Source organism: Mesoplodon densirostris, chromosome 2 (genome assembly GCF_025265405.1).
Source record: "Mesoplodon densirostris isolate mMesDen1 chromosome 2, mMesDen1 primary haplotype, whole genome shotgun sequence".
In the NCBI taxonomy this organism is placed as follows: Eukaryota; Metazoa; Chordata; class Mammalia; order Artiodactyla; family Ziphiidae; genus Mesoplodon; species Mesoplodon densirostris.
In genome coordinates this window covers 4,417,576-4,442,635 of record NC_082662.1, presented here as the reverse complement: position 1 = coordinate 4,442,635, position 25,060 = coordinate 4,417,576, and the positions used below count along the sequence as shown (strand labels likewise).

Here is a 25,060-nt window from a genome sequence, read left to right as displayed (position 1 = left end):
AGGTACCCGAACGTTCTACTGGCTCTGAGCCGCAAGGTTTGCCAGTTTACACCTGGTGACATTTAGAGAACAATTGCTGAGAAGGCTGAAGGGGAGGAACTATGTGGTGTGACCTGACATTCCATCCTCTGCTGATCGTTCTCTCTCTTTTGCCAATACACCATTTGTCTGTAAAACCCTTGGGCCAAAAATAGCTGCTAGGGCTTGGTGTCACTGTGGATGAAGGGCAACTGCCCCATTTCTTTGGCTTTCAGACACCCTCAGAGTGTCTCAAGGCAGTGTCGTCCCAGAGGAATCGCACAGCCCTTTAAGCCCGAATCCCTGGCCCCAGACGGCGAGAGAGAACTGTGCGGTGGGACAGATGGGGCCTTGGGAAGTGACCCCCTGATGCTGCCGCAGTGGACCTCTCTGGCCAGGGCCACACCACTTAGCGGCCAGGCCAGGCCACTCTCAAGAGTGCGAGGGGGCACTGTTCGCCATCCTGCTGGGTCGGCAGGCACAAGCCAGGACTGTCCTGGGCAAAATCCAGCCCTTGGCCAAGTCCCACTGGTCACTCAGGTACCTAGCTTCTTAGGTTGCTCAGAGGAAGGAAGCAGCAGAGAAGAGGTGAGAAGGACACCCGGTGCCACTTCCTAGGCGTCTGTGCTGGCCAGGGCTCGCTGCCCACAATGTGGTCGCTCACTCCTGGTACAATAAAGCGGCCTTCTCAAGGTCACCCAGCCAGCACGGTGTTTGTCCCCACTTCCCTTCCGGGCAGAGACGGAGAGCCGCTGGCATTCCCTGGGAGTGGCGCAAACGTGGGGTCCCCCTCGTCCTTGCTCTGGCTCGTCTCTGCTTTAGGCCTCCCCTCCCGCATTTCATCATCAACTGCATTTTCAGCTGAAGTTCATTACCAAAGTGGCACTGGGCTCAGGATTCGGCCTGCTGTGGAAGGCGACATGGGGAGAGATGCTCGCTGTGGGCTGTCAGGAAGATGGGGCCTGGACCGGGTTCTCTGTGCCCTTGGGGAGGGGCGGGGCGGGGCGGGGCCCCGGCTACGCTGCAGTCACAGGTTCTCTAACCTGCCTGCTTCTCTGTGTGTGGTCCGCAGCCCGAGACTGAGGACGAGAAGAAGCGCTTTGAGGAAGGCAAAGGGCGGTACCTGCAGATGAAGGCAAAACGACAGGGTCAAGCGGAGCCTCAGCCCTAGACGTCCCCTCCTACCGCTGGGGCCTGGAGCAGACCCCAGCGTCTCATCATTTAGAAGTTACCCCTTGGCCAAAAACCCAGTTCACGTTGACAGCTGGTGTTGTGTGAAGTATTTGTCTCGCAGTGTTAACCTGTGTTAACCTCTCCTGGAAACCTATACACCAAAGCTTTATTTATATCATCCCAGTGTAAATGCTACACAGTATTGTCCCGACGCCCCAAGGCGTTCCCTGGAAACCCTGGGGAATACTGGGGCGCACGCTGTATGGTATGGAAAGAGCCCAGCATCACTAATAAAGCTGCTGTTTGGCTGGACCTTGGTCTGGGTGGTTGCTTGTCTTGGGCGGCTGCTCTCCCCGGGGTGTTGGGGGCTGTGGGCTCCCATGAGCGCCCCTCTTCCTCAGGGCCACCCTCCCGCCCCCCCCCCACCGGGTGCCTGTACCTGCACATACCCCAGAACCTTGGGCACAGCGGCGCCCATTTGTGTTTGCCCGACGGCTTGCTGGACAGAGAGAGAGCACCCCTTCCTTCCCACCCTCCAACCCCCTCCTGGGCCCTGGTTCCGTGTCCTGGCTCCGAGGCCCCAACCAGTGTCCCACTGGCCTTCCTGTCGATGGGGGCTGGGGTGCTTTTGTGAGGCAAGGAGCTGGGCAGAAAGAGCCAGGCTCAGCCAGACCAGACCACAGCTCAGCATGGGGCAGCCCTGCCCTGGGCCTGGCGCCTGCTCCCTGGAGGCAGCTGAGATACCTCGGAGCCCGAGGCAGGGATCCTGCTGGAGGGAGCCTCCCCAGCTGGTACCAGGGCCCCTGTGCCCGATGTGGGAACCCCCAGCCACTCGGGCAGGGGGATTATTGGGAAGGCTCGTGGGGTGGGGGTCCGAGGGGCAGTGTGTGTGTGTGTGTGTGTGTGCTCACGCGCGCGCGTGTGCACGTGTGTCGGCATCCCTGTCTCTGTGCCCGTGTGTGCGTGCATGTGAAGTATGAGGCTGTGTGTGTGCACCTGGTCCAGCAGCCTCAGGGCAGATACGCTGCCAAGGCCACTCCAGCCCCCCAGCCCCAGCCCCACCTGAGAAAGGCCCCTCCACCAAGCACTTGCGGTCACCATCGCCTAGGAGAACGCTCCTGACCCAGGCTGGTCCCCGAAGCCTGGGGATGAGAATGGCCACCAACAACTACGGCCTCACGCAGGGCTCCCTCGGGCCCCAACAGAGAGAACGTGGCTCCAGATGTGCAGAAACGCCCGCCAGGACCTCCAGAATCCGTCTCGGCCCCAGTCCTGGCTGACGGGGAGCAGGGGGAGGGAACAGACCACAGGAGGCCATGGCAGCCCCACCCTGCCCCCCGGCCCCCTGGAGACTGCCTCAGCCTCCCCAGCGCCACCCACACCCTGTGCCAACTTCCTGAAGGCTGTAGGCGGTGCCCTGGGCAGGGAGTGGTGCGGAGGCGAGCCAGCCCAGGCCGGCCAAAGCCTTGGTCTGAGAAACCGGCCCCAAAGTGCCTGGGCCCTGGGGTTCCCCACGGTGGCCATCGGAAGCTCATCTCCCACCTGCCCCCAGAGCCAGCTAAGCCAGGGCCAGGGGCACTAGTACAGGCGGCTGTGGTGAGCTGGGCTCGCTCGTGGAGGTGCACTTGGGGCCACAGGCGTGGGGCAGGCTGCCTTCTGCCAGCTGGGCGGCGGCCTGGCCCGTGCTCTGGATGGCTGGATTGCCTGTTTGCCTTAGAAATGCCACACTTGACTACCAGCTACCCTGTGTCAGCCTCCTACTGCTGATGCCCTATTTACAACCAGGGTCACATGGGCAGGGAGCTGCCCTGTCCACGGAGAGCTCATCAGGGGCCCTGACCACCCAGAAGCCACGCACAGGGAGCGCATGGCCCAGGACTCGCCATTCACCAGCTCTGCTTCATTGTGGAACCTTGCTATACAAACACTTCTACTTTTGTCTGAGACTGATCCTGGGGACTTCCCTGGCGGTCTAGTGGTTAAGACTCCACGCTTCCAATGCAGTGGGTGAGGGTTTGATCCCTGGTCGGGGAACTAAGATCCCACGTGCCGCGCAGCACGGCCAAAAAAAAAAAAAAAAACAAACACCTGATCCCAAGACTCACTCTGGGCCCTCTAAAAGCTGCTTCTAACTCCCCAGCTGTTTCTGGGGTGTGGAGGAGATGGTGTAGGTGGGCACAGAAGCCAGGCTATGGAGTGGTACAGGCAGCACTGGCTGCATTTGGTTGAGTCCAGTCCCGAGCAGATGCCCGCCTTCCTCCGGACACAGGGCTGGGCACTCGTGGATGCTCTCAGTTGCGGGGCAGGACAGTGCCCTGCGGGGCACCCCAGAGTGACTCCGGAGGCCTTTCGTCCGGGGTGTGTGTGGTCACTGGTTTTCTAGAAGAGGCAGGCGGGATCCTCTGACTGGATGGGAGGCCAGGATGCCAGAGGCCACTCTCTCTTGTGACTTGGGTCTCCAGAGAACCCCATCAGGGGGACTAATGGGTTTCCCCAGCTAGCCTAGAGGTGACAGCCTGTGCCCTGCTAGGAGTGCTACGTGGAGGGCAAGCTCCTGAGGGAGGGAAGAGAGAGGGCCAGGGGTGCCAGGTCGCAGGTCCTGGCCTCTCCCAGCTGCGTGGTCGTGGTCTCAGCTTCACAGAGAACACTTCGGAGCCCATTGGGGGAGGGACAACCACCCGGCAGGCAGCCCAGTGGTCCATTCACTCGCTTCCCGCGGTGGAACCCCCGCCCCACCAAGGCCCGAGGGTGAGTCTGAATCCTTAGCTGACCCAACCTCACCTCTTCCTGCCCTGGCTCCCCCCATAAACGACTCCCCAATTTCTAGAGGCCACAAGTCCTCAGGGTCCCCAAGTCCTCCTTACGCCCCGCCCCTATAGTTCACCTGAGATGTGACTTCCTTCAGGAAGGCCTCCCTGAGCCCCCCACCGCCGGCCCTAGGTCCCCACTGTCCATTCCTGCCCCAGGCCCCCTTGGCCTAGGTCTTCCCCAGGAGGCTCGCAGCCAGCGTCGGGAGTATGGACAGACCGGGAGTATGGACAGACCGGGAGTATGGACAGACCCGAGTCGGCAGCGAGAGGCCCAAGCGTGATCCAGGCGTCGCGGGAGGCGCCGCCCTCCCTAGGGGGCTTCGGCGCGGATGCGGAGGGCGCGCCCCCGCGGGTACGAGAGAAACGCGCGGCAGACACACAGACACACGCGGCGGGCCGCGCCTCCGAGGGGAGGGGGTGGGCGGTCCGAGGGGCGGTGTGGAGACGCCCGCGGAGGCCTGCGCCCTGCTCCGCACCCCGCCCCCGGCCGCCCGGGCGCAGCCAGCCGAGCGGCGGGATCGGAGCGCGGCGGCGGCGGCGGCGGCGGCGCGAAGGGAGGGAGAGAGGGAGGGAGAGAGGGAGGGAGGGAGAGAGGGAGGGAGGGAGGGAGGGGTGGCGAGGCCGAGACGAGAAGAGCGGAACGCGCAGGCCACGGGCGGCCGCCGCCAGGATGCCCCGGCCCGCTGGCCGCTCCGCCGCCGGCCACCCACGCGGTCCCCGGCGGCCCGCGCTCGGCCGGGGGGCGCGGGAGCCGCAGCCGGAGCCGGAGGCGGGAGCAGCGACCTGGAGCCCCGGGCGCCCGAATGCAGGGTGAGCGCCGCCGCCCTGGCCCGGGGGCGACCGGGCAGGGGACTTTGGGCGGGGAGGGGCTGTCCGTGGTCGGTCGGTCACGGGGTCTGTCCGATGGCCGCGAGCTCCGCTTAAGGCGCGCACCCCTCCCCCCAACTTGGGGACCTTCAGGGTAACTTCCCTGGGGTCCGCCCCTTCTTCTGAGCCTAGCAGCGCCGCCCCGGGGGGCTTGCTTTCAGGGGGCGGGGATGGCCGGTCTGTGGGTCTTGGGCCCACCCCTGCCCAGCGTAACTCGGGAGGCGTCCGGGACCGCAGTCCCGTCAGCGTTCGGCTCGCGGCCGACGCTCGGACGCGCCCTCGGGGCTGGGCAGAGCTGGGGGCCCCGCTGGGGCAGGACCGCGCGCCTGGCCGGGCGGGGGATCGGAGGACAGAGGAGCGGGGACCACGGGGGTGGGGAGCGGGCGTGGCGGAGATGTGGAGGCTACTCGCCGAGAGCTCCGCCCTGGGCGGCGGCCGAGCGGGGGCCCTGCGGGACTGATGGGTAGCAGCGCCGGCGGAGAGTAGCCTGGGGGCGGCAGCCTGAGCCCGGGAATCCTTTCAAGTTTTGGGTTCTCTTTGTTGCGCAATCGAGCCCGGGGGCCGTGCGGCCTCATTGGCCCGGGGCCGCGACGTCACGCCGGAGCCCCGCCCGCAGACCCTGCGAAGAGAGTCCGGTGGGTCCCAGGCCCGCCACACCTGCAGCCTGCACTGCGGTGTCTTGGGGTGGGGGTGGGGGCAGGGAGCGTCTCCGGGATCCAGGCGGAGGGGGAAGCCCAGTCCTGAAATGCTGCGGAGCCTGAGTGGGCTGCGGGAGAAACTTCCCAATAGGGGGCGGCAACCCTCCTGGAGTGTTGGGGTCTGGACCCTAGTGTCCCCTGCTCCCTGTGATTGAGAATGAACAGAAGGTGTCACCAGCCTGGAGGAAGGGGGTCTCCTTGTTTCCGCAGAGCCGGCCCCCTCTCACTCTGCATTTGGAGACCTTGCTCTCCACCCCACCCCGGTGACACTCCTCCCCCATCGCAGGACCACCACGCTCAGGAGTCCACAAAGCCATCCTCCATACGTCCTCCCTGTGCTGCACTGGGCTCTGAGCCTCAGTGTTCCCATCTGCATTGTGGGGACAGTAGAACCCATCTTGCAGGGGCAGGAGACCCAGAAAGACAACCTCAGCTCAAGGAACAAAAAAATGCCAAGTTTCCGAGCATTTTAATGTTTCAGACATCAGGATTTTGATGTCAGGCGAGTGGAGTTTGGATCCTGGCTTGGGAACCTAAGAGCTTGGTTACCTCTCCTTAACCATCTGTAAAATGGGAACGATGTCAGTCCTTCAGACAAGATCACTGGGGGTGCGAACTGAGGGGAGTGTGCCTGTTCGAAGGAGGATTGCCTCCTCCCTCTACTTGTAGGGCACATTCTCCTGCCCACAGACCTAGGGCCTTGCCCTGCAGTGAGACACTGCTTGGCTAGACTCAGGGAAGAACCGGCACCAGGAAGGGTTGTACCAGTGGCAGCCTGTGGCACCTTCCCTACCACTCTGCACCAGCAATCAACAGGTGGGCAGGGTGGGCTGGGCCGGGCGCAGGGTCACAGGAGTCAGACAGCCTGCTTGGGCTTCTGAGGGAAGGCCTCCCAATCTGACGGCCAAGGCGGCGCGATGCAAGTAGAAATAGATGGCAGGCCACCAGATGCCTGCCGAATCCGGTTTTCTATTTGATAATGTAAGCCTCTGGCCCACAGCAGCATGCAGACTCTGCCCACTCTGGACCCCTGGTAGGCTGCCAGACACCCCACCTGGCTGTGTGTAGCCCTGTGGCCTCATTACCCTCCAAGCTGGGCTGTCCCAGGTTCTGGCTGGGGTGACTGTGCGTCTGCCTGCAGGTCTGAGGCTCATGCACACCTCTGAGCTCAGTGTCTTGAAGAGACAGCATAGCTCAGTGAGCAGGGAGGTCTTTGGTACAGACATCTACGTGGCAAGCATTTATTGAGCACTTACTGTGTGCCTGGCTCCATTGTAAGCGCTTTCCCTGGCATCGCTTCCCGGCTACCCACACACTTCTCGAGGTAGATACCATCATGTCTACGTACAGATGAGAAAACTGAGGCCCAGCTGAGTCACGTGACTGGCTGGGGAGCTAAAGCTGGAGTCTAACAGCCCTTCACCCCACACCGAGTGGCCTCTGTATGCTGAAGTCAAGGAGGCTTGCTGGACACCAGAACGGCTGGTGGAGGGTTCAGCGGGGCCACCTCACCTCCCACTCGGGCTGGGGTGGGGAAGGGGAGGCAGCTTTGCGAGCAGAAGCCTAATGTTTGGGAAGGAAGTTCCCCGGCCCCAGAAGTCCCCCAGCCCCCACTAAAAGGCCCTTAGTGGGCACTGGTGTGGTCCAGATTAGACTCCTCCTGTGGGTCAGGGGTCTGGGCAGGCCCACCGCAGGGGCGCAGAGATGAATGAGACCCATCAGGACTCAAGAGATCCTTCGGTGTCCATGGGGCTCAGGCCGCACCCTGCACGAGACAAGCAGGGGAGCCTGGCAGCGGGCCGGGAGGTGTCACTTCCCCTGTCCTGAGCACCAGGGGCCTGCGATGGCCTGTCCACCCCAAGCTGGAAACAGTCCCTGAAGGATCACGTGGCTGGGTCTGGTTCAGTGGTGCCCATAAGTGTTGGGGGCAGCAAATTTGCAGCCAGTGAGATTACACAGGCTAGAGGGTGAGAAGGCCCAAGTGTAGGCAGAATGCACAGTAGACCTGCACTTAGCACTGCACTTGTCCCCCACTCCACCTGCTCCAGGCTGTGGCCAGAGGGGCCTGCTGTGGGGGGCCTCATATCAGAGGGGCCGGCCAGCGCTCTGCGCAGGGACGCGCCGAGCTGGGAAGGGGGCCTCACCGCCTGGCCCACTGGTAGGATGGGGCGGCTCCCCAACACGTGCCTCCTGCCCCGCGTCCTAGGTCCCTGGTTCCTGCCTATCCACAGGCTGTCCTTGGGGGCAGGTTCTGGTCCCTGGACCAGCTACAGTCCTATGCTGCCCACGGCAACGAGAGCAGTCACCGTGTGTGAGACCGGGCCGGCCCCAGGCGTTAGAGATGTGGTGCCTGTCCACCCCAGCCTCCCCCTGGAGGAAGAAGCCTCATCGTCCCCATCTCAGAGTAGGACGTGGATGCAGGGACTTTGCTTGGGTCACATGGCGAGTACGCTAGAGCTTAGTGTGCCCCCCAGCCCGGGGTACTGCCAGGGCCTGCCAGGTGTGCATGGCCAAGGAAGGCCTGCTGGGGGCTGAGCTGGGTAAAGCAGGCCACCCTTTCCCAAGGTGGGCACAAGAGTGGTCCCCAGAGCATCCCTTCCTCACAGGGGAGGTTCAGGAGGCTTATCCTCCAGGCATGTCCTCATTGGCCAAAGGAAGTGGGACCAACGAAAGTGAGGGCCCCCAACATGCACTGGGGGAGCCTCGCGTGGGCTGCGTGAGGATTTGGGGAGTTTGATGGTGAGAGGGCTGGTTCTGGGACAGGACCAGGTACACACGGCACAGCGCCCACCTGGGCCCGGCCTGGCGGCTTCCCTGAGGATGCAGGCGGCCTGGAAGGAAGCCTAGATGCCGCACCTTGACCAGGAGTAGGTGGAAGTGAGGGGATGTGCACTTATTGAGCACCCCTGTATACACCCCCTGGGAGCCAGGAGGTTCCATAGAGGGGAGAGGAGGGCGAAGCAGCCCCTCCCAAGCCAGGACCAGACAGGCAATGGAGCATGAGGGGACCCCCTCTATCTCGCACTCCCAAGAGCCCCAAGAGCTGCACTGCCGGAGCCCAAGGGAGAGTCACTGAGAGCTCTTTGGCTCCCCCCAAACCCACTGCAGATGCTCACGGTCCCTGGTGTCCCCAGGCCGCCGCGTGTGAGGGCTGCTGCTCTGAGCTGAGGCCTGGTTGGAGGAGGATGTCCCAGCCGCCGGCCAGCTCCCGTCTGCACCATGAGTGATGAGTGGCGGCTGCCTGGCAGCGCAGTGGGCTGGCTGGCCTGCGGAGGCCTCTCCCTGCTGGCCAACACGTGGGGCATCCTCAGCGTGGGGGCCAAGCAGAAGAAGTGGAAGCCCCTGGAGTTCCTGCTGTGCACGCTCGCGGCCACCCATATGCTCAACGTGGCCGTGCCCATCGCCACCTACGCCGTGGTGCAGCTGCGGCGCCAGCGCCCCGACTACGACTGGAACGAGGGCCTCTGCAAGGTCTTCGTCTCCACCTTCTACACGCTCACCCTGGCCACCTGCTTCTCCGTCACCTCCCTCTCCTACCACCGCATGTGGATGGTCCGCTGGCCCGTCAACTACCGGTGAGTTCCTGGGCGTGTGCCCGTGTGCACCTGAACACCTGGTGTCCTTGGAGAGGGGGACGTGGGTGCCTGAGCGTGCAGGTACCCTCGGTGTGGGGACAGGGTCCCTGTGCGGTGTGCCGCCCCCATGCTGTGCTGGGGTTGCAGGGGCGGGCGCGTGTAGGTGTGCGTGGGTGCGTACAGTGTCCGGTGCAGAAGGGCTCGGTGAGAAGGACACGTGACGATGTGCTGACTGCGGGGCTGGGGCAGTTGAGGACCCTCTGCCGGTCCCCAGGGACCTGTGGAGAGACCCTGTGAGTGACGCCAGGTCCCTCTGTCCTGCCCCCACCCCATGCCAGGCTAAGCAACGCCAAGAAGCAGGCGGTGCACACAGTCATGGGCATCTGGATGGTGTCCTTCATCCTGTCGGCGCTGCCTGCCGTCGGCTGGCATGACACGAGCGAGCGCTTCTACACCCACGGCTGCCACTTCATCGTGGCTGAGATTGGCCTGGGCTTCGGCGTCTGCTTCCTGCTGCTGGTGGGCGGCAGCATGGCCATGGGCATGGTCTGCACGGCCATCGCCCTCTTCCAGACGCTGGCAGTGCGGGTGGGGCGCCGGGCTGACCGCCACGCCTTCACCGTGCCCACCATCGTGGTGGAGGACGCGCAGGGCAAGCGCCGCTCCTCCATCGACGGCTCCGAGCCCGCCAGGACCTCGCTGCAGATCACCGGCCTGGTGGCCACCATCGTCGTCATATACGACTGCCTCATGGGCTTCCCTGTGCTGGTGGGTGAGCCTGGCGGGTGGTAGGAGCCTGGCGGGGGGACATGGGCTCTGGGACAGCCCTGGGGCTGGACGTGCTCCAGGCATTAGGTGGTTGAATCCTCACACCCGATCTTTTCAGGAGGCATCCTCATCATCCCCATTTTACAGAGGTGGAAACTGAACTTCAGAGAGGTCAAATGACCCACCTAGAGTCAGGGCATCCATGGTGGGATCTGAACCCATGTCAGGTGGCTGCAGAGACCAGGGTCTTTTGTCACACGGCAGGGGACTTTCCTGACCTGAGACCCATTTGATGCAGAGGGTATGGAAGGTGGGGTGACATGCCCCAGGCTTCCCGGTGGGTCCAGGTCCCAGGATGGACAGAGGGGGGATTTCGTGTAGCAGAGCTGGCTTTGATCCTGAATCGGGAGGCAGGGCAGGCCTTGAATGTGTGCTGGGGAGCTGGACTTGATCTCAGGAGCTGAGGAAGGTCAAGGTGAGGGCTGCTCTGAAGACCCTGCCAGCAAGGGTCCAAGGTCCACCGAGGCTGCCTGGGGTCCTGTCTGTGAGGCTATGCCCCAGGCCTAGACCAAGAATGATGTCTGGACTCAAAGACAAGCCCTCCCACTGATAGGGCTCCAGCCCTGCCCCTGAAGGCTATGGAGCTGGACAGGGAAGGGTCTAGGGGCAAGGACCACATGGAGGCTTCATCCTAGCAGCTGGGCAGGGAGTCATGGCAGGACCCAAGCTCCAGGTGACAGGTGGTGTGGCAGCCTCATAGTCAGGGGTGACCTTCTGGCCCACCCTCAGTGGGCCAGGTACGCCCCAGGTAGAGTCCTCCTGTGTGCAGTGGGGCCTGGTGTCCCCAGTCCCTTGCTGATAGACGGAAGATGCGTGTGTGAAACTGCAGAGCCAGACGGGAACGGCAGTGGAGGAAGGGCCCCCCAGCTTCTCTTCAGGGCTGTTTGTGGAACCCACTCCATGCTGCGGGCCTGGTACGGTGTCTGGAATCTTTACCTCACCCTGTGGGGTGTTCTTGGCCCATTTCACAGATGAGGAAACTAAGCCCCAGAGAGGTTTAGCATCTTTCTGAGGGTCACACAGCTCGCATGGAAGAACCAACATGATGTCTGCATCATGCCCACTTCTGCTCTGAAAGAGGAATAATTATGTCACTCAGTGGGGAATGAACTCTCCTGGGAGCAGAAGAATAAGGCGTCCCTAGGCAGTGACCCAAAGGCCACCTGGTTGGATCCTCTGACCCCCAGAAACTACTTTGATTCTAGACCTCTGGGGTCTGAGGTCTAGACCCTCAGAGTAGGGGCAGGGCCAAGGAAGCCACTAGCCATGGAGCAGCGGGGATGGTAGAAAGGTCCCTGAACTGGGAGACTTGAGACCTGGCTCTGAAAAAGGGGATGGTAATCCACGCCTCCTCCTCCTTGGGCAGTCACGGGTGAAATGAGGGAGGCCATGCCCAGTGCTACCCGGTGCACTGTGAAGGGCTCTGCACACACGGGGCTGTGACTGTGCATCTTGCACCAGCGGCTGTCGGTGGGCAGGGCCTTCTCCCCTCACACTCTGTCTCTTTCCTGCCCCAAACCCCAGAGCTTTGTCCGTCTCCTCCTCCCCCTCTATCTCCGCCTCCCCCTCCTCCGGCAGGTGGGCCATCAGACCTGCCCCACAGGTGGGAGAACTGAGGCCGGGAAGGGAAGCTGGGTGATGGGGGTCCTGCCGGGTGCCAGGCCCAGCCCTGTGCCCACAGGTGGTGAGCTTCAGCAGCCTGTGGGCTGACGCCTCGGCGCCCTGGATGGCACTGTGTGTGCTGTGGTGCTCAGTGACCCAGGCCCTGCTGCTGCCCGTATTCCTCTGGGCCTGCGACCGCTACCGCGCTGACCTCAAGGCTGTCTGGGAGAAGTGCGTGGCCCTCATGGCCGACGATGAGGACTCGGATGACGGTGAGGATGGTCTGAGAATGCCCCCCAGGGAGAGTGGCGCCTGGGTAAGGTCGCTGGGGGTCCCCGGGATAACAGCTGTCAGCGCCCCCATGTTCTACCCCAAAGGTTCTTAAACCCCTAAAGGAAGGACCCAAGCCTGGTGTCCCACGGGGCATTCCCCTGTATGGCTTGGCCGCCCCCAGGGTTCCAGTTAATCAGACATTCTGGTTAACAGAGTGGCTGTGGGCTCCAGCCTGAATGTGTTTCGTGGAGCTTCCAACCTTAGGGGTCCTGGTGAACTGCCCCCGGGGCTCCTGTAGACCAGTCCTGTCTCCCTGCCAGCAGTAATAATGTGACCCTGGGCTGAGCCCTTGCCACCTGCCAGGCAGTGTCAGCTCCTTGTGTCTATTTAGTTCTCACCCCCGTAGAGGAGGAAGCTGGCTCAGGGTCTGTGCCTTCCCCCGTCCCTCAACTAAAAGGTGGCAGAGTCAGGATCTGCATAGAGGACCCCGCCCTTCTCCTTTTCTGTTAACCAGCCCACCAGCCCTGCGTGTGTCTCTGGGGGTCCCTGGGACCCATTCCTGGATGCCCCCAAGTTTCCACGGCCCTAAGCTTCTGCCCCGCCCTGCAGAAACCAGCCTGGAAGGTGGCACCCCCCCAGACCTAGTGTTGGACCGCTCCCTGAACTACAGCTATGGGGGTGACTTTGTGGCCCTGGACAGGACGGCCAAGTATGAGCTCTCTGCCCTGGAGGGGGACCTGCCCCACTTCCACCCTCTGCGGCCCTTGCAGGAGGACAAGATGCAGTACCTGCAGGTAGGGACAGCCAGGGCTGGAGATGCAAATATGCCTCTCGAAGGCCTTTCCTCTCTGAGCCCATCTCACGCCTGCCACAGCTCCTGGGGCTGGCTTTCATCCTCCCAAGACGGGCTGGCCCCAGGTCACAGAGCCTGTGCAGGTGGACCCATGGGCGGCACCCCAGCCCCTGTGCCCAAGTTCGCTGGTGCTCTAGGAGGATGGTCCATTCGGTGCCTGTGTTGTTTCCTTGGGGCTCAGCACCCTACTCAAGGGGACTTCTCCCCAGCTGACCCAAGCTACAGATGACAACACTGAGGTTTGGAGAGATTGTCACTTGCCCCAAATCTCACAGCTCAAAACCAGGGTGCCCTGGACCAGGCCTGGTCCCTGACCTCAGGTGGCCCTGCCCGGTGAGGGGAGGCTAGGTCCCCCTTTTCCAGGAGGGCAGCCCGGGTTAACCCCTTGGTCCTGACAGGTCCCGCCCACGCGACGCTTCTCCCACGACGACACGGACTTGTGGGCCGCCGTTCCGCTGCCCACGTTCCTACCGCGCTGGGGCTCTGGCGAGGACCTGGCCGCCCTGGTGCTGCCCGGCGGGCCCGACCGGCGCCGCGGCGGCCTGCTGGCCGAGGACGCGCCCCCCTTCCGCCCGCGCCGTCGCTCGGCCGAGAGCCTGCTGTCGCTGCGCCCCCCGACCCTGGACGACGGCCCGCGCCTCGCCCCCGGCTCGCCCCCCGGCAGCCCGCGCCGCCGCGCCGGGCCCGGCGCCCGCTGCGCCTCGGCCTCGCTGCTGCCCGACGCCTTTGCGCTGACCGCCTTCGAGCGGGAGCCGCAGGCCCTGCGCCGCCAGCCCGCCTCGCCGGGACCCTTCCCCGTCCGCGCCCTTCCCCGCGACGGCGCCCAGCCCAGCGGGGACGCGGCGCCCCCTGGCGGCGGCGGCGCGCAACGGAGCCCCGGGCCGCGCCCGGCCGCACACGCGCATCCCAGGACCCTGCGGACCGGCCTGAGCGCGTCGTGGGACGAACCCGGGGGCCTGCGCGCGGCGGGCGGCGGCGGCAGCACCAGCAGCTTCTTGAGCTCGCCCTCGGAGTCGTCGGGCTACGTCACACTGCACTCGGACTCGATAGGTTCGGCGTCTTAGGGCCCGCCGGCGCCTCCCCAAGTCTCCAGGCGGGCCGGGCCACCCACGGGGCCAAAGCACCAAAGATGCCATCCTAACCCGGCCCAGGCTCGGGGCAGGCTACGCTGAGACCGCCGGCGGCGCCTGGACTTGCGCTAGCCCTGACTGGGCGGCGGCTGTGTGCCGCCCCGGAAGCGGCCATTGCCTGGAGGGGCAACGCCCACCCTGGACGACCACACTGGGCACGGACCAGCCTCTGGGCAGGGCATCTCTGGGCAGAGTGAGGCTGGGTCTTGGGAAAAGGCGGGCTCCGCACGGGGCAGCTGGCTACCGCCGGACGGAACAAAGCCCAGCCCTGCAGGAGCCACCAGACTGCACCCGGCTTCCCACTCTGCCCCGTAATTGTCACACCTCAGCAGGTGGGGTACAGAGGGTCTGTAAGCACAGGGGTCTTCAGAGCCCAAGCCAAGTTCTCTGAGCAGGGCTCCCTGCTGACTTGTTCTGCCTTGGTTTCCGCATCTGTGACGAGCAGGTGACCATGTTAGGTCTCAGGACTGTCTGGACAAGTCTCCTGGTCTGTGTGCCCCTGGCCGCCACTGAGGGGACAGAGAGTAAGAGTAGTGGAGGACCCTCCATGGGCCCTTGTAGGGCTCAGTTTTCAGGGGCCTGGCGTGGCCCCCAAGCCTGAGGCCTCCCACACTCAGTGCCCCTGGCCCCCTTGAGAACTCTCCGCAGCCGAGCTAAAGCACACCACTTTGGCACCATCACCGTTGGCACACACCCGCCTTGGCCGCTGTTAGCATCCCACCCTCATCACTGGGCCTCCATTGCCTATGCACATGTCAGCCACCTCTGTGACTCCCACCATGAAGGCCGTGGGTACGTGGTGGAGAAAACTGAAGCAAAGGGGGAGCGGGCTTCCTTATCCTGGTGCCCATCCCCCACCCGTGCAGGTCTGGCTAGGAAGGGATCTTGGCTTAGAGGCCTCGCAGCTTCTGGGTTCAAGGCCTGGTCCCTGGTAATAAGAGTCTTCCTCCACCCTGGGGCAGGGGTCTTCTTTTGCTCTCCATGCTGGGCAGACCTCTTGCAGGCCTGGGCTTGGCCCTGGGCCCTGGGGAGGGCCTGCTGGGTCTTGCATGGAGGAAGACCCTCGACTCAGGCTAAGGAGAAGCCCAGGCATAGCTGTGGACTTCGAGCTGGAGGGGCCGGGGTGAATGTAAAGGCTGTCTCATTCCATCCCCTGCCTCCATGCAGTGGCCCCTACATGTGAAGATCTGGAGGGGGTTCCAGGGCCCGCAAGGAGCTGGTCTACCCCTCTTCCCTCCTGCTCTGCAGCCTGGACTTGCAGCACTGCCTCTGCCCCTCAGGTGGCCAAGCCTGTCTCCTCACCCTCCAGACAGAGTCCCAGCTCCAGAGAGGCCTCTGGGAGCCGGGAGAACAGGGGGGACTTCGCAGCTGTCTCACCTTCAGAGGCCCCTTCAGTCTCTGGCTGTGGGGTAACTTGGTGGGGAGGAGCTGGCCACAGGTGAGGAAGGCAGGGGGCTCCGGTCCAGCCTCAGCCGTGGGAGGCCTGCCTCGCCGACGCTGCTGTGCCTTCAAGGACCAACATGTGATATGGGGGCAGAGGTAGCCAGTTAGCCACTGTTCCCCACCCGCCGCCGGCCGATTTGTCACCTTGGGTTTTTATGTCCAATTTGTGTATTTCATATTCAACGGCCGTACTTGCAGGGAGGCGTGGTCCCCTGAGGTCCCTCCAGTCCTGGTTTTTACAAAATTATTAAAGAGGAGGGAGGGGGCTTCCCTGGTGGCGCAGTGGTTGAGAGTCCGCCTGCCGATGCAGGGGACACGGGTTCGTGCCCCGGTCTGGGAAGATCCCACATGCCGTGGAGCGGCCAGGCCCGTGAGCCATGGCTGCTGAGCCTGCACGTCTGGAGCCTGTGCTCCGCAATGGGAGAGGCCACAACAGTGAGAGGCCCGCGTACTGCAAAAAAAAAAAAAAAAAAAAAAAAAAAAGAGGAGGGAGGATCCCCAGCAGAGGCCCCCGGAGCGTGGGGCTCCCTCTCTCACTTTGTCTAGCCTGCAGGCCCGTGTGCTGCTCTGATGAGCAGCTTGACCCTGGGTTCACTGTGGAGGGAGCTCTGTCTTCATACCACCACCCAGCCCAGAGCCAGGGATCCGTTTGTAGTTTTTTTGACAACTGAGCATTTATCTTCCGTACAGAATCTAATAAAAACTTCCTATGATTTGCACCAGGCAATCCGAGGCCGGTTTCATGGAAACACTTAGAACCTAACAGCGCCGCTGGCCAGCTGCCCCTAAACGTCTCTGCCTCTGGGTCCTGAATTCCTCTGCTAGTGCACCCTTCCTTTGGGTTGGACTTGCCCCTTCCTCTAGGCAAATCCAGCGGCCCCACCCAGCGAGTGAGTCAGACCTGGAACAGCATCAGGATGGAGTGGCCTGGTGGGCTCCAAAAGCCCTAATAAAGGGCGGAGATGACCTCTGAGTGCAGATGGCAGCCCCTGCCCGGGTTTGGCTTCAGGGACCGCTAACCCCAGTGAGGCTGATTCTGGAGGGCGAGAAAGGCAGAGCAGTTGGAGCCGTGCCTAGCGGAGGACCCGCCCACCAGCCTGGGTTGGAATTTGGAGGACGTGCCCTGGGTCCGCGATGTAAGATCGCCACCTGGTGGCCTGCAGGAGCCTGGTGCCCTGCAGAAGGATTAGTGTTGGGAAGTTGAGACCCGAGAGGCCGCCCCGGGACCACCACTGCAGGACCCCCGCCCCAGCACCGGAGAGCCCGCTGGGTGCGGTAGGGGAGCCGGGTCGCCCTCTCCCCGCGGTCTGACCAGGACGGGTTTAGCACACGGCAAGGCAGGGACAGCCCCAAATGAGAAACGTTTTATACAAAGTTGATGTTGGTAGTTCAAAAAGATTCACGTAAGTAGGCATCATGGGAGAAATTAGAACCTTCGTGGCCTCTTTATACCCATTTCAGAAGTTCGCACTGTCCTTATTTTGAATTTCAAGCTGGTGGGAGGAGGTGCTAGGATCTCTTCCTGGGCTCAGGGCAGGATCCCTGTCCTCCACCCCCGGGCTTCCCCTCGCGGGCCGGGAGCCCCGGGTTCGAGTCCGGGCACAGCAATGACCTCATTTTCGGACGAGTAAACCGTCGCACAGCACTCCCAGGGTTGTCAAGGGTGGTGGGCTCCCTGGAGGCCCCAGAGGTCCGGAGTCGGGGATTCTGCGGGGCCGGGGTCTTTTCCAAGTGGGGAGAAGTGAACTCTCCCTTGAGAGGAGCCGGGGTGTGCCCTAGCAGGCCCCAAGTTGGTGCGACAGTGCGCGGGGTCCCTACCAGAAGCCGCGCGGAGCCAAGCGTCGGGTGGCCGGGGCGGTAGGTGGAGCATCTTACAGGGCGGGGCCACAGCGCTGAGCGGGTGCGGGGCAGGGTCGCTAAGGAGGGGGCTTCCGAGAGGGCAGACTTAGGAGCGCGCGCCAGCGGGTGGGCCGCGCCGCGTGCGGAGGGGGTGGGGATCCCCGGAAGCCGAGTGGGTCCAGGATGGGGATGGGATGGGGGCCCCTTGCCGGTGGGGCGGGGCCTGGCGCGCTTTGTGCCGGTGGGAACCGGGCGTCCCTGGCCGGCTGAATGGGCAGGGGCGGGACAGCGATTTTCCTCGCTGCGAGGGGTCCGCTCTGTGCCGCTGCCGACGGCGACCTTCCCACCGCGGCGCGGCCGCGGGGCGGGGACGAGCTGCCCGCCAGGGGCCCTGGGAAAGGGGCGCAGCCCGGGACACCCACTCCCAGCCCCACTGGAAGGTGGGAGGAGGAGAAAGCGGGTCTGGCCTAAGTGGGTAGGGCTGGGGTGGGGAGTGGGTTATGCCTAGACGCGCAGAACCCGGTCCAATCGCAGCTTCGTGTATTTCCCCGAGTTCGAAAAGACGCGGCACCCTCTCGGCCACCCCGTCCCGGGACCAGAAGCGATGACCGGAGTCCCGGCCGTCCAAAACAGTCTCTGCGTCCCCAGGCCAGACGAGGGCCTCCGTGAGTCCGAGGAAGCACCTGATCCTCACCAGGGCCGCCACAAGCGCAGCCCCGGCCCCGGGCTCTCGGCGAAGCGGCGAGACGCCGAGTGCGGCGCGGGGATGCTGGTAGACTGACCGGGGAGACCTCCAGAGAAGAGGACCCGGGGTGGCGGGGACCGCGAGCCGCCGGCGGCCGGAGCAGGGGCCCAAACTGGGGGGGCTCCGGGGCCGCGCCGCTCGGGCGCCTCGGGGCCGGGACTGGCGCTGTCCATGGTGCTGCCACCCGCGCGCTCGTGCGCCAGGGGGCAGCGCAGGCCGTCGCCGCCCTCCTCTCCGCGCCGCAGAAGTTGGCTAACGCCCGGCAGACAGCCGCGGAAGCCCGACGGGTACTCGGCTCCGCTGGGGACCGGCCAGAGCCCTGGGGGGAGGTGAGCGGATGAGAGAAATGCGGAAAGGAGGGGAGAGGAGGAGGAAAGGAAAGATGGAGAGAGGAGAGAGCAAGGGAGGGGAGAAGTGCGGAGGGAGGGGAGTCAGCCCGAACCCGCTCCCCCCTTCCCGGGTCCAGACCTTCGCCCACCCGGATTGCAACTCCACAGCCAGCCGGGCTTTTGTTGCCTGCCCACTCACAGCAATATGGGGCCCCCTCCTCACTCAGCTGCCCACTGCCCTGAGCAGTTCTTCTCAGTCCATCCCTCTTTTATCTGGCCTTGTAGAATCCATGGCTCTGACCCCACAAGTTCCCCCGCCTCTTCGCCCGACCCCCCAAGCCATCCCGCTACCTTGCACCGAGTTCTGAAGGCTTTTCATGTATTTGACGCTCAGCTCCAGTATGTCTGCCTTCTCCAACTTGCGTTTCCGGATCTGGGGATCCGTGGAAAGGGCTCTTAGCACCGCAGCCTGGGCTGGAGCGGATGAGGCTGGTATCATCCCTTACCTCCACCGAGGCCCCTTTCTCACCTGGTGCGAGTAGTGTTTCTCTAGCAACGATCTGAGCTGCTCCAGCGACACATTAATGCGGGCCCGTCGCTTCTTCTCCATCAGCGGCTTGGAGATCTGGGGGTGAGCAGCAGTTAGAGGGCAGGGCCTTGGCCCTCTCGCCCTCTGCCTCACCCCTCACCCCCGCAGCCCTCAGGACCCCAGACCTTGCGGAAGTTGCCGGCGGGGCCGCCAGAGCTGCCCTGGGTCTCGGACTCAGTGCCCATGTTGTCGTAGCGGAGACCACTGGAGGCGGCACCGCCTTTATAGGGGCCCCTCGTTTACATGTCAATGAGGCGCTCCTGGACTTGTGGAACCCCCAGGGGGAGGGGATGAGAGAGGGACACACTGGGAAGTTCGCCACCTCCCTCCGCCTCTTCTCTTCCCTTAGTCCAGGCCTCACCTCCAGGACCCCTCCTCCCTCCTGAGGGACCACCTTTACCCTTTCTCAGTCCTTCCTTTTGTTTTGTTTTGCTTTTTTCTGGTCTGCGTTGGGTCTTCGTTGCTGCGCACGGGCTTTCTCTAGTTGTGGCGAGCGGGGGCTACTCTTCGTTGTGGCGCGCGGGCTTCTCATTGCGGTGGCTTCTCTTGTTGGGGAGCAGGGGCTCTAGGCACGCGGGCTTCAGTAGTTGCGGCACACAGGCTCAGTAGTTGTGGCTCGCAGGCCTAGTTGCTCCACGGCATGTGGGATCTTCCCGGACCAGGGACCAAACCCGTATCCCCTGCACTGGCGGGCGGATTCTTAACCACTGCGCCACCAGGGAGGTCCTCTCAGTATCTCCTTTATCCCTCTCATCCTCACCACTGCCTGAGTCTGGAATTCCTTCCCAAGCCCATCCCCTCCCGTCCCAGTCTCCCTAAGTTCTGGGCCTCACCACCAAACCCACTGGGGGAGGTCCACGGGCCCAGCTGGCTGCAAGACCCACTAATGACTATGACTGAGCACCGGCCCTCCTCGGGCCTGATGAAGATGCGGAGGCAGGGAGCACCCACCCGCCAGCGAGGCCTTTCTGCCGGCTTCACGCTCGGGCCGCGCTGGCAATGCCACATTATTCGCCCTAATGTCGGGACAATGCAGCAATTTTCTGCCTGTGGCCACTCAAAGCCAGGTGCAGACCAGGCCCGCGGGGGCCAAGCAGCAACATGTGTCCCATTAAAGCATGCAGCCCGCCCGCGGGGCCACAGCCAGCCTCCTCCTCCTTGGGGCCTCGGGACTGGGAGCGGTCCTGCGTTGGGGTTCAGTCTGGGCTCAGGGGCCCTCTGGCCCTGTTAGGACCCAACCCACACTCTTCAAACTGGGGGGCAAGCTGCAGGCAGCCTCAGGCCAGGGCAGTCAGAAAGGCCTCCCCCACCCCCAGTCCTGAGTTTGCAGGCTGGAAGACTCAGGCTCTGAGGACCTTTCCCTCACAGGGAAGGCCTAGGAGTTTATTCCCCCCACCCCTGCCCATTGGCCTTCTCTGGGTCCCAACAAATGGGAGGTGGTGGTGAAGACCCCTGAGCATCTGGGGAGAGCACCGTTCTGCACGTCTGGAGGTCCAGGATGTCAACCCTTTTCATTATTCAGGCTGTGGCTGAAGACCCAAGGAGCTCAGAGGAGGAGACACCTGCCCCCGGACCCGCCAGGCCCTGTAGCAGGACTCCGGTGCACTCCCTGCTTGGGCTTCAGGAGGCTGGGCTCCAGGAGCTGTGAGGGATGGGAAAACTGACGTCTGCGGGAGTCCCTGGGTTCAAACCTACACAGCTCCCTTTACTGAGTTCCCTTGGCCTCAGCGAACATGCGGCCCCTAGCGCTGCTTGTGGGGGCGCTGTGGAAGTCGCAAGGACCCAAAAGTTCGGCAGTGGAGCCCTGCTGCCGAAGACTGAACAAACTGGCCTTTGCGGGGTCCCAGTGGGAGGGGGAGGGGAAATTGCTGGGTCCTTGGTGGGCCCCAGCTCCATCTTCTTACCCATCCACCCCCGCTCGGCGTATTGATGGGCCCCCTGCCCGGCAGTGGCGTTCCCAGGCGCCAAGTAGCGTGGAGAATCGCTCCCCGCCCTCCTTTCAGGCAGAAGCGTCGGCTACAGCGGCTCCCAAGTGTTCTTTTGCCCCGGCCACTGGGCCCGCCGGCCAGATCCGGGCCGGGCCCGGCCCAGGGCGGGTGGCGGGGCCGCGGCGGGTCTGCGGGCGCTGGCACGCGCCGGGCGGCTTTGAAGCGCAGGGGCCGGCCAGCCCCGAGCGGCTTCCGCGGGTTCGCTCCAGCTTGGGGCGGTGGCGGCGCGGTACAAAGGCGCCGCGGGGCGGGCGGGCGGCGAGGCCGGGCACAAAGGGGGCAGCCGAGTGTTAAGGGCATTGTGCCGGCCCACAAAGCCGCGCCCCCGCCCGACACCTCGGGACCAAACCCCGGGCGCCCTGCGGCGCGCGGGCGTCCAGCTGCTGCACATCTGCAGGGAGGCTGGGCGCGCGCCTCGCTCGGGTGGTCCCCCTCATCCCCGCCCCGCTCTCGAGCCGCGCGGGCAGCCGGGCAATTTGTCCTCTAATTATGACCCCTCCCCATAAACCGCCGCCCGCGCCTTTCACCTCCGGAGTTATTAGCAAACCAATGGCCCTCGGCGCAGATCTCGCGGCCCACAGCAGGGAGCCGGGCCCGCCCTCTCTCCAGAGTTCGGGCCGCAATAAAGGGGCCCGCGAGACGCCCCCGCCTGCACCCTTGCCCCCGCAGCTCCTAGGGCCACCACCCCTCTAGAGTCCGTGCCCCGAGATCCCGGCCGCTCTGGGTGGGGCCGCTCACGTGGGTGGCTTAGTGTTTCTTAAGCAGTGGAAAATTGACCGCAAAATGCGCTAATTCGCAATGTTCTGCTTTGGCTGCGTCAGGCGAGGCCGGCCCGGGCGGCCCGCGAGGAATTCGGGCTGTCAAGCTCCGCCCCTGCCGGCTTAATGGGCCTCCGCCTCCGCTGCCCCCGACCCCCACCCCGGCACTGCCCGCTGCGCCCCCTCCCGCTCTGGCAGGTCCTCAGCTGGCGTCTCCCCACCTAGGCCGATCCCCTCCCCCACTCTCCGGGCTTGCCCGGGTCCTCGCTCGGCTCCCTCACCACAAACAGCCACCTTGGCGCGTTCGTCGCCTCCAGCTGGCCGAGGGTCGCGCGGGACTCAAGGCTGAAAGGGATCTCTGCAAATTCCATCTTACCTTTTACCCACCTTCAGAGACAGTTTCCTCGCCACCCTCGCCACCCTTTACCCCCAATTCGGCTCAGTCTTCTGGGCAGCCAATACCGCCACTAAGTTAAAGGCAGATTTTTGCATTTGGCAAGGTCATTGGAAAAGACCGGAGTCTCCACCGAGATCCTACTCGGAGACCTAGGCTAGGGACACCCAGGTCTGTTCGCAAGTTTTGCGTCTGGGCATCCTACACACCCTAGGCAGGCTGGGCTCCGAGGGCGCGTGCAGAGGCGGGAGAGGCGTTTTCCGACGTAGGGGGAGCGGCTGCGGGTTGACCTCGTCCTCTCTGAGAGCAAGCAGGACCAAGCGCTCTCGGGCTGCCGGCAAGGGCATGGACCAACTTAGAAACCCGGCTTATGCAAGCCGGGATGTAGGCCACCGACTCCCTTTCCATCTTTAGCCTCTGGGGTTCCCAGGGGGCTTGGAAAAGAGCACAAGTCCAGGCAGAGCGCTGGGGGGACACAGGCTGCCCTCTCTCTGCTCATTCAGGAAAAATTCTTTCTATAACTCAGGAGAGCTCTGGGGGCTTCCAGGGCTACTCAAAGCCCGTGGCTTCCTCAGGTTGGGGGATTCGAGGCCCAAAGTGACCTGTGCCTTTACCCTCTCTTCCTCCATTTGGTTTTCTTGACTTTGGCAAAAGAAAGAACATTACAGAACGATGCAGGCCCTGGATGGGAACCCCTGCCTTCCTGCAGCCCTCAGGCATTTAAAGCTACCCGAGCTGTTAGGTGCTGCGGAGGCCACTGCCTGTGCAGTGACTGGAGGGAGAAATGTGCATCCCCCTCCAGGATGCACTTCTAAATGGAATGAAGTGATTGCTCCATGTAATTAACTATCGGGACACAGCAAAAGCTCAGAAATGACTCAGCCAATTGTCTCCAGATGGGGTTGGAGAGGCTGCAATTGTTTAACTCTCTTTGGCCGGGTTAGGACTCCGAATAGCCCGGCAGCCAAGGGCCCTCCAGGGGACAAAGGCTGGGACTCCGGTGAGCGCATCAACACTGAACCGGGCTGGCCCAGCTCAGAGAGAGTGAATTCTGGGAGACCCTCATTGTCCCAGCCTTTTGTGCTTCTCCCCAGCTGGCTCTAATCTTTAAATATTTACCCGGCCCCTTTGTGCACATATGACTTATGCACGTTGGGCTGATGTGCTCATAAATTACGGGAGTCATTTACCAGACCGGGGGGGGGGGCGGTGCTTTCATGCCTGGAGTGGGGAATGGCCAGAGGAGGGGAAGAAAAAACAGCTTTTGGAGGATCAGAGCGAGCTGCAGCCACACTGGACTGGCCCCTCCTGGCCTCCACGTGGGAAGTGGATGGGGCAGAGGCCTGTGAGTGACAAGGAGTCCCAGGAGGTCACCCACCCTCCGGGAGGAGGGAGAGGCAGAGTTCCAGAGCTGTTTCCTACTTGGTGTCAGGCTCGGACAGGAGCCAGCCTTGCATCCTGGGAAGCTGGTGTGGGTGGAGGTGCTTGGTTAACACCCATCCTTGCCCCTTCTCCTGCTTGCTCTGCAGCATTCCCCCTTCCTACATTTCCTTTTTCTCCCGTAAAGCAACCCTGTTTGAGAAAAGGGAGCCTAATTTCACCTCAGCCTGCAGCTTAACTTGGAAAAGTCAACATGGTTCTGACGGCTTTTTAAAACAAGAGGGATCCCCACTTGGGCCCAGGATGGAAAGCCACCTCAGCTTCAGCTGGTGGGTGGATGGCTGGATTGGGGGGTGGGGAGGGGAGGCCCTAGAGAGGGAACTTCCTGCATGAGAAAGGGTTCCCTTTGTGCTTGCCTCACAGCTCCTAGAACAAAACACATTCAAATGCTTATTTAGAGGGGAAAAAATGGAAAGCAAGGCATCCCCAGGCTGACTGGTTTCTCTTTATTTTCTTATATTACTGTAGGTGTGCTGTTCCTCTAGCCTAGGGGATGACAAACTGGAGTGACACGGGAGAGCTGGGTGCAGAGTGGACATGTTTGATCAGATTGCTTTCCTCTCTGGTGGGAAAGCAGGTCTCTGTGTTTCTTTCTGTCTATATCTCTGTGAATTACTGTTTTTCTGTGTGCCTGTGTATCTCTCTGTGTGACTTTGTTGCTCTGGGTCTATACCAGTGGGTACATACATTTGCTTACTTGCCTTTCTCTTCCATCACTCCTCGGTGAACCCCCGGGCCCTGACAGATTCAGCAACTCTAGTGACTTCTAAAAATTCCCCTTCCCGCTGGTCTGGCCCTACCTGGAAGGGGACTGCCCCCCACCTTCTTTCTCCCTTCCCCAAGTTGGGACTGATGGAGATGTATGGTCTAAGAGGAACTGATGGGCAGAGAAGAGAGAGTTGGTCAAGCCTTCCAATCTGCATTACATGTTACTCTGTGTCCCCCAGAACAGGGACTGCTCCTGCCATAAGTCAGCGTGGAGAGCAGATACCAATGGCCAGAAAAGGAGCTTCCTGGGAGCAGCCCTCTGCCGCAGGACCAGCCTCACTCCCAGGAGTGAAGACGCAGTGAGCACCCTCTAGTGGCCCTGAGGTGTCCTGGAGATGCAGGAGAGGTCCTGAGTGGGGGAGACAGTAGAAACAGGGGACAGTGGCAGGACCCTGGCTCTCAGCCCCCAGTAACAGTCCAGGCTTCCTTCCCACATGGCGCTGCAACTGGGTGACGTTGGATTTTAAAACATTAAATCTCCTTTCAGGGCCTCCCTGGTGGCGCAAGTGGTTGAGAGTCCGCCTGCCGATGCAGGGGATACGGGTTCGTGCCCCGGTCTGGGAGGATCCCATGTGCCACGGAGCGGCTGGGCCCGTGGGCCATGGCCGCTGAGCCTGCGCGTCCGGAGCCTGTGCTCCGCAACGGGGGAGGCCACAACAGTGAGAGGCCCGCATACCGCAAAAAAAAAAAAAAAAAAAGAAAAAAAAAATCTCCTTTCAGTTCCCATCTACCGAGTTTAGCAAATGTCTTCTGAGCACATTTTAAACATGATTCTGGGTTTACAGAACATTAGTATGAGACCCGTGAACTCAGGATCCCTATTTTATAGGAAGTTGAGGCTCACAGAGTTGCTCTGCCCGAGCTCACAAAGCTGCTGAGGCAGGCTCTCTACCCTTCCCTGAACCCAGCTTTCCAGACACCAGGCCTCCTGCCTGGTCCT

The 25,060-nt window shown here is 62.8% G+C and overlaps 3 protein-coding genes across 3 annotated transcripts in view; 2 read left to right on the top strand and 1 right to left on the bottom strand.

Moving 5' to 3' along the window:
* ACOT7 (acyl-CoA thioesterase 7) overlaps positions 1-1,470 on the top strand; it is a 92,634-nt gene extending 91,164 nt beyond the window's left edge. Inside the window, exon 9 of the mRNA XM_060079530.1 lies at positions 1,091-1,470. Coding sequence (XP_059935513.1) covers positions 1,091-1,189 — 99 coding nt within the window. The 3' untranslated portion in view covers positions 1,190-1,470. The remainder of the gene's footprint in view (positions 1-1,090) is intronic.
* A 7,278-nt stretch (positions 1,471-8,748) lies between these two features.
* GPR153 (G protein-coupled receptor 153) lies at positions 8,749-13,761 on the top strand. The gene is made up of 5 exons (XM_060079516.1): positions 8,749-9,141; positions 9,480-9,909; positions 11,651-11,843; positions 12,454-12,638; positions 13,096-13,761. Exons 1-5 carry the CDS (start codon positions 8,786-8,788, stop codon positions 13,759-13,761), a joined length of 1,830 nt encoding a protein of 609 aa, XP_059935499.1. The 5' UTR covers positions 8,749-8,785.
* Positions 13,762-17,799: 4,038 nt separating this feature from the next.
* HES3 (hes family bHLH transcription factor 3) lies at positions 17,800-18,793 on the bottom strand. The gene is made up of 3 exons (XM_060079503.1): positions 18,713-18,793; positions 18,535-18,616; positions 17,800-18,173 (listed from the first exon to the last, which is right to left on the bottom strand). The coding sequence occupies exons 1-3, from the start codon at positions 18,791-18,793 to the stop codon at positions 17,800-17,802; spliced, it is 537 nt and encodes a 178-aa protein (XP_059935486.1).
* Positions 18,794-25,060: the final 6,267 nt, after the last annotated feature.

Excerpts from the sequence above, each read along its gene's own strand:
- GPR153 (XM_060079516.1), top strand. The coding sequence starts at position 8,786 with ATGAGTGATGAGTGGCGGCTGCCTGGCAGCGCAGTGGGCTGGCTGGCC. Across the intron at positions 9,142-9,479 it reads CGCTGGCCCGTCAACTACCG|GCTAAGCAACGCCAAGAAGC; the intron begins GTGAGTTCCTGG and ends ACCCCATGCCAG. Across the intron at positions 11,844-12,453 it reads CGATGAGGACTCGGATGACG|AAACCAGCCTGGAAGGTGGC; the intron begins GTGAGGATGGTC and ends CCCGCCCTGCAG.
- HES3 (XM_060079503.1), bottom strand. The coding sequence starts at position 18,793 with ATGGAGAAGAAGCGACGGGCCCGCATTAATGTGTCGCTGGAGCAGCTC. Across the intron at positions 18,617-18,712 it reads AGAAACACTACTCGCACCAG|ATCCGGAAACGCAAGTTGGA; the intron begins GTGAGAAAGGGG and ends ACGGATCCCCAG. Across the intron at positions 18,174-18,534 it reads CCTTCAGAACTCGGTGCAAG|GGCTCTGGCCGGTCCCCAGC; the intron begins GTAGCGGGATGG and ends ACCTCCCCCCAG.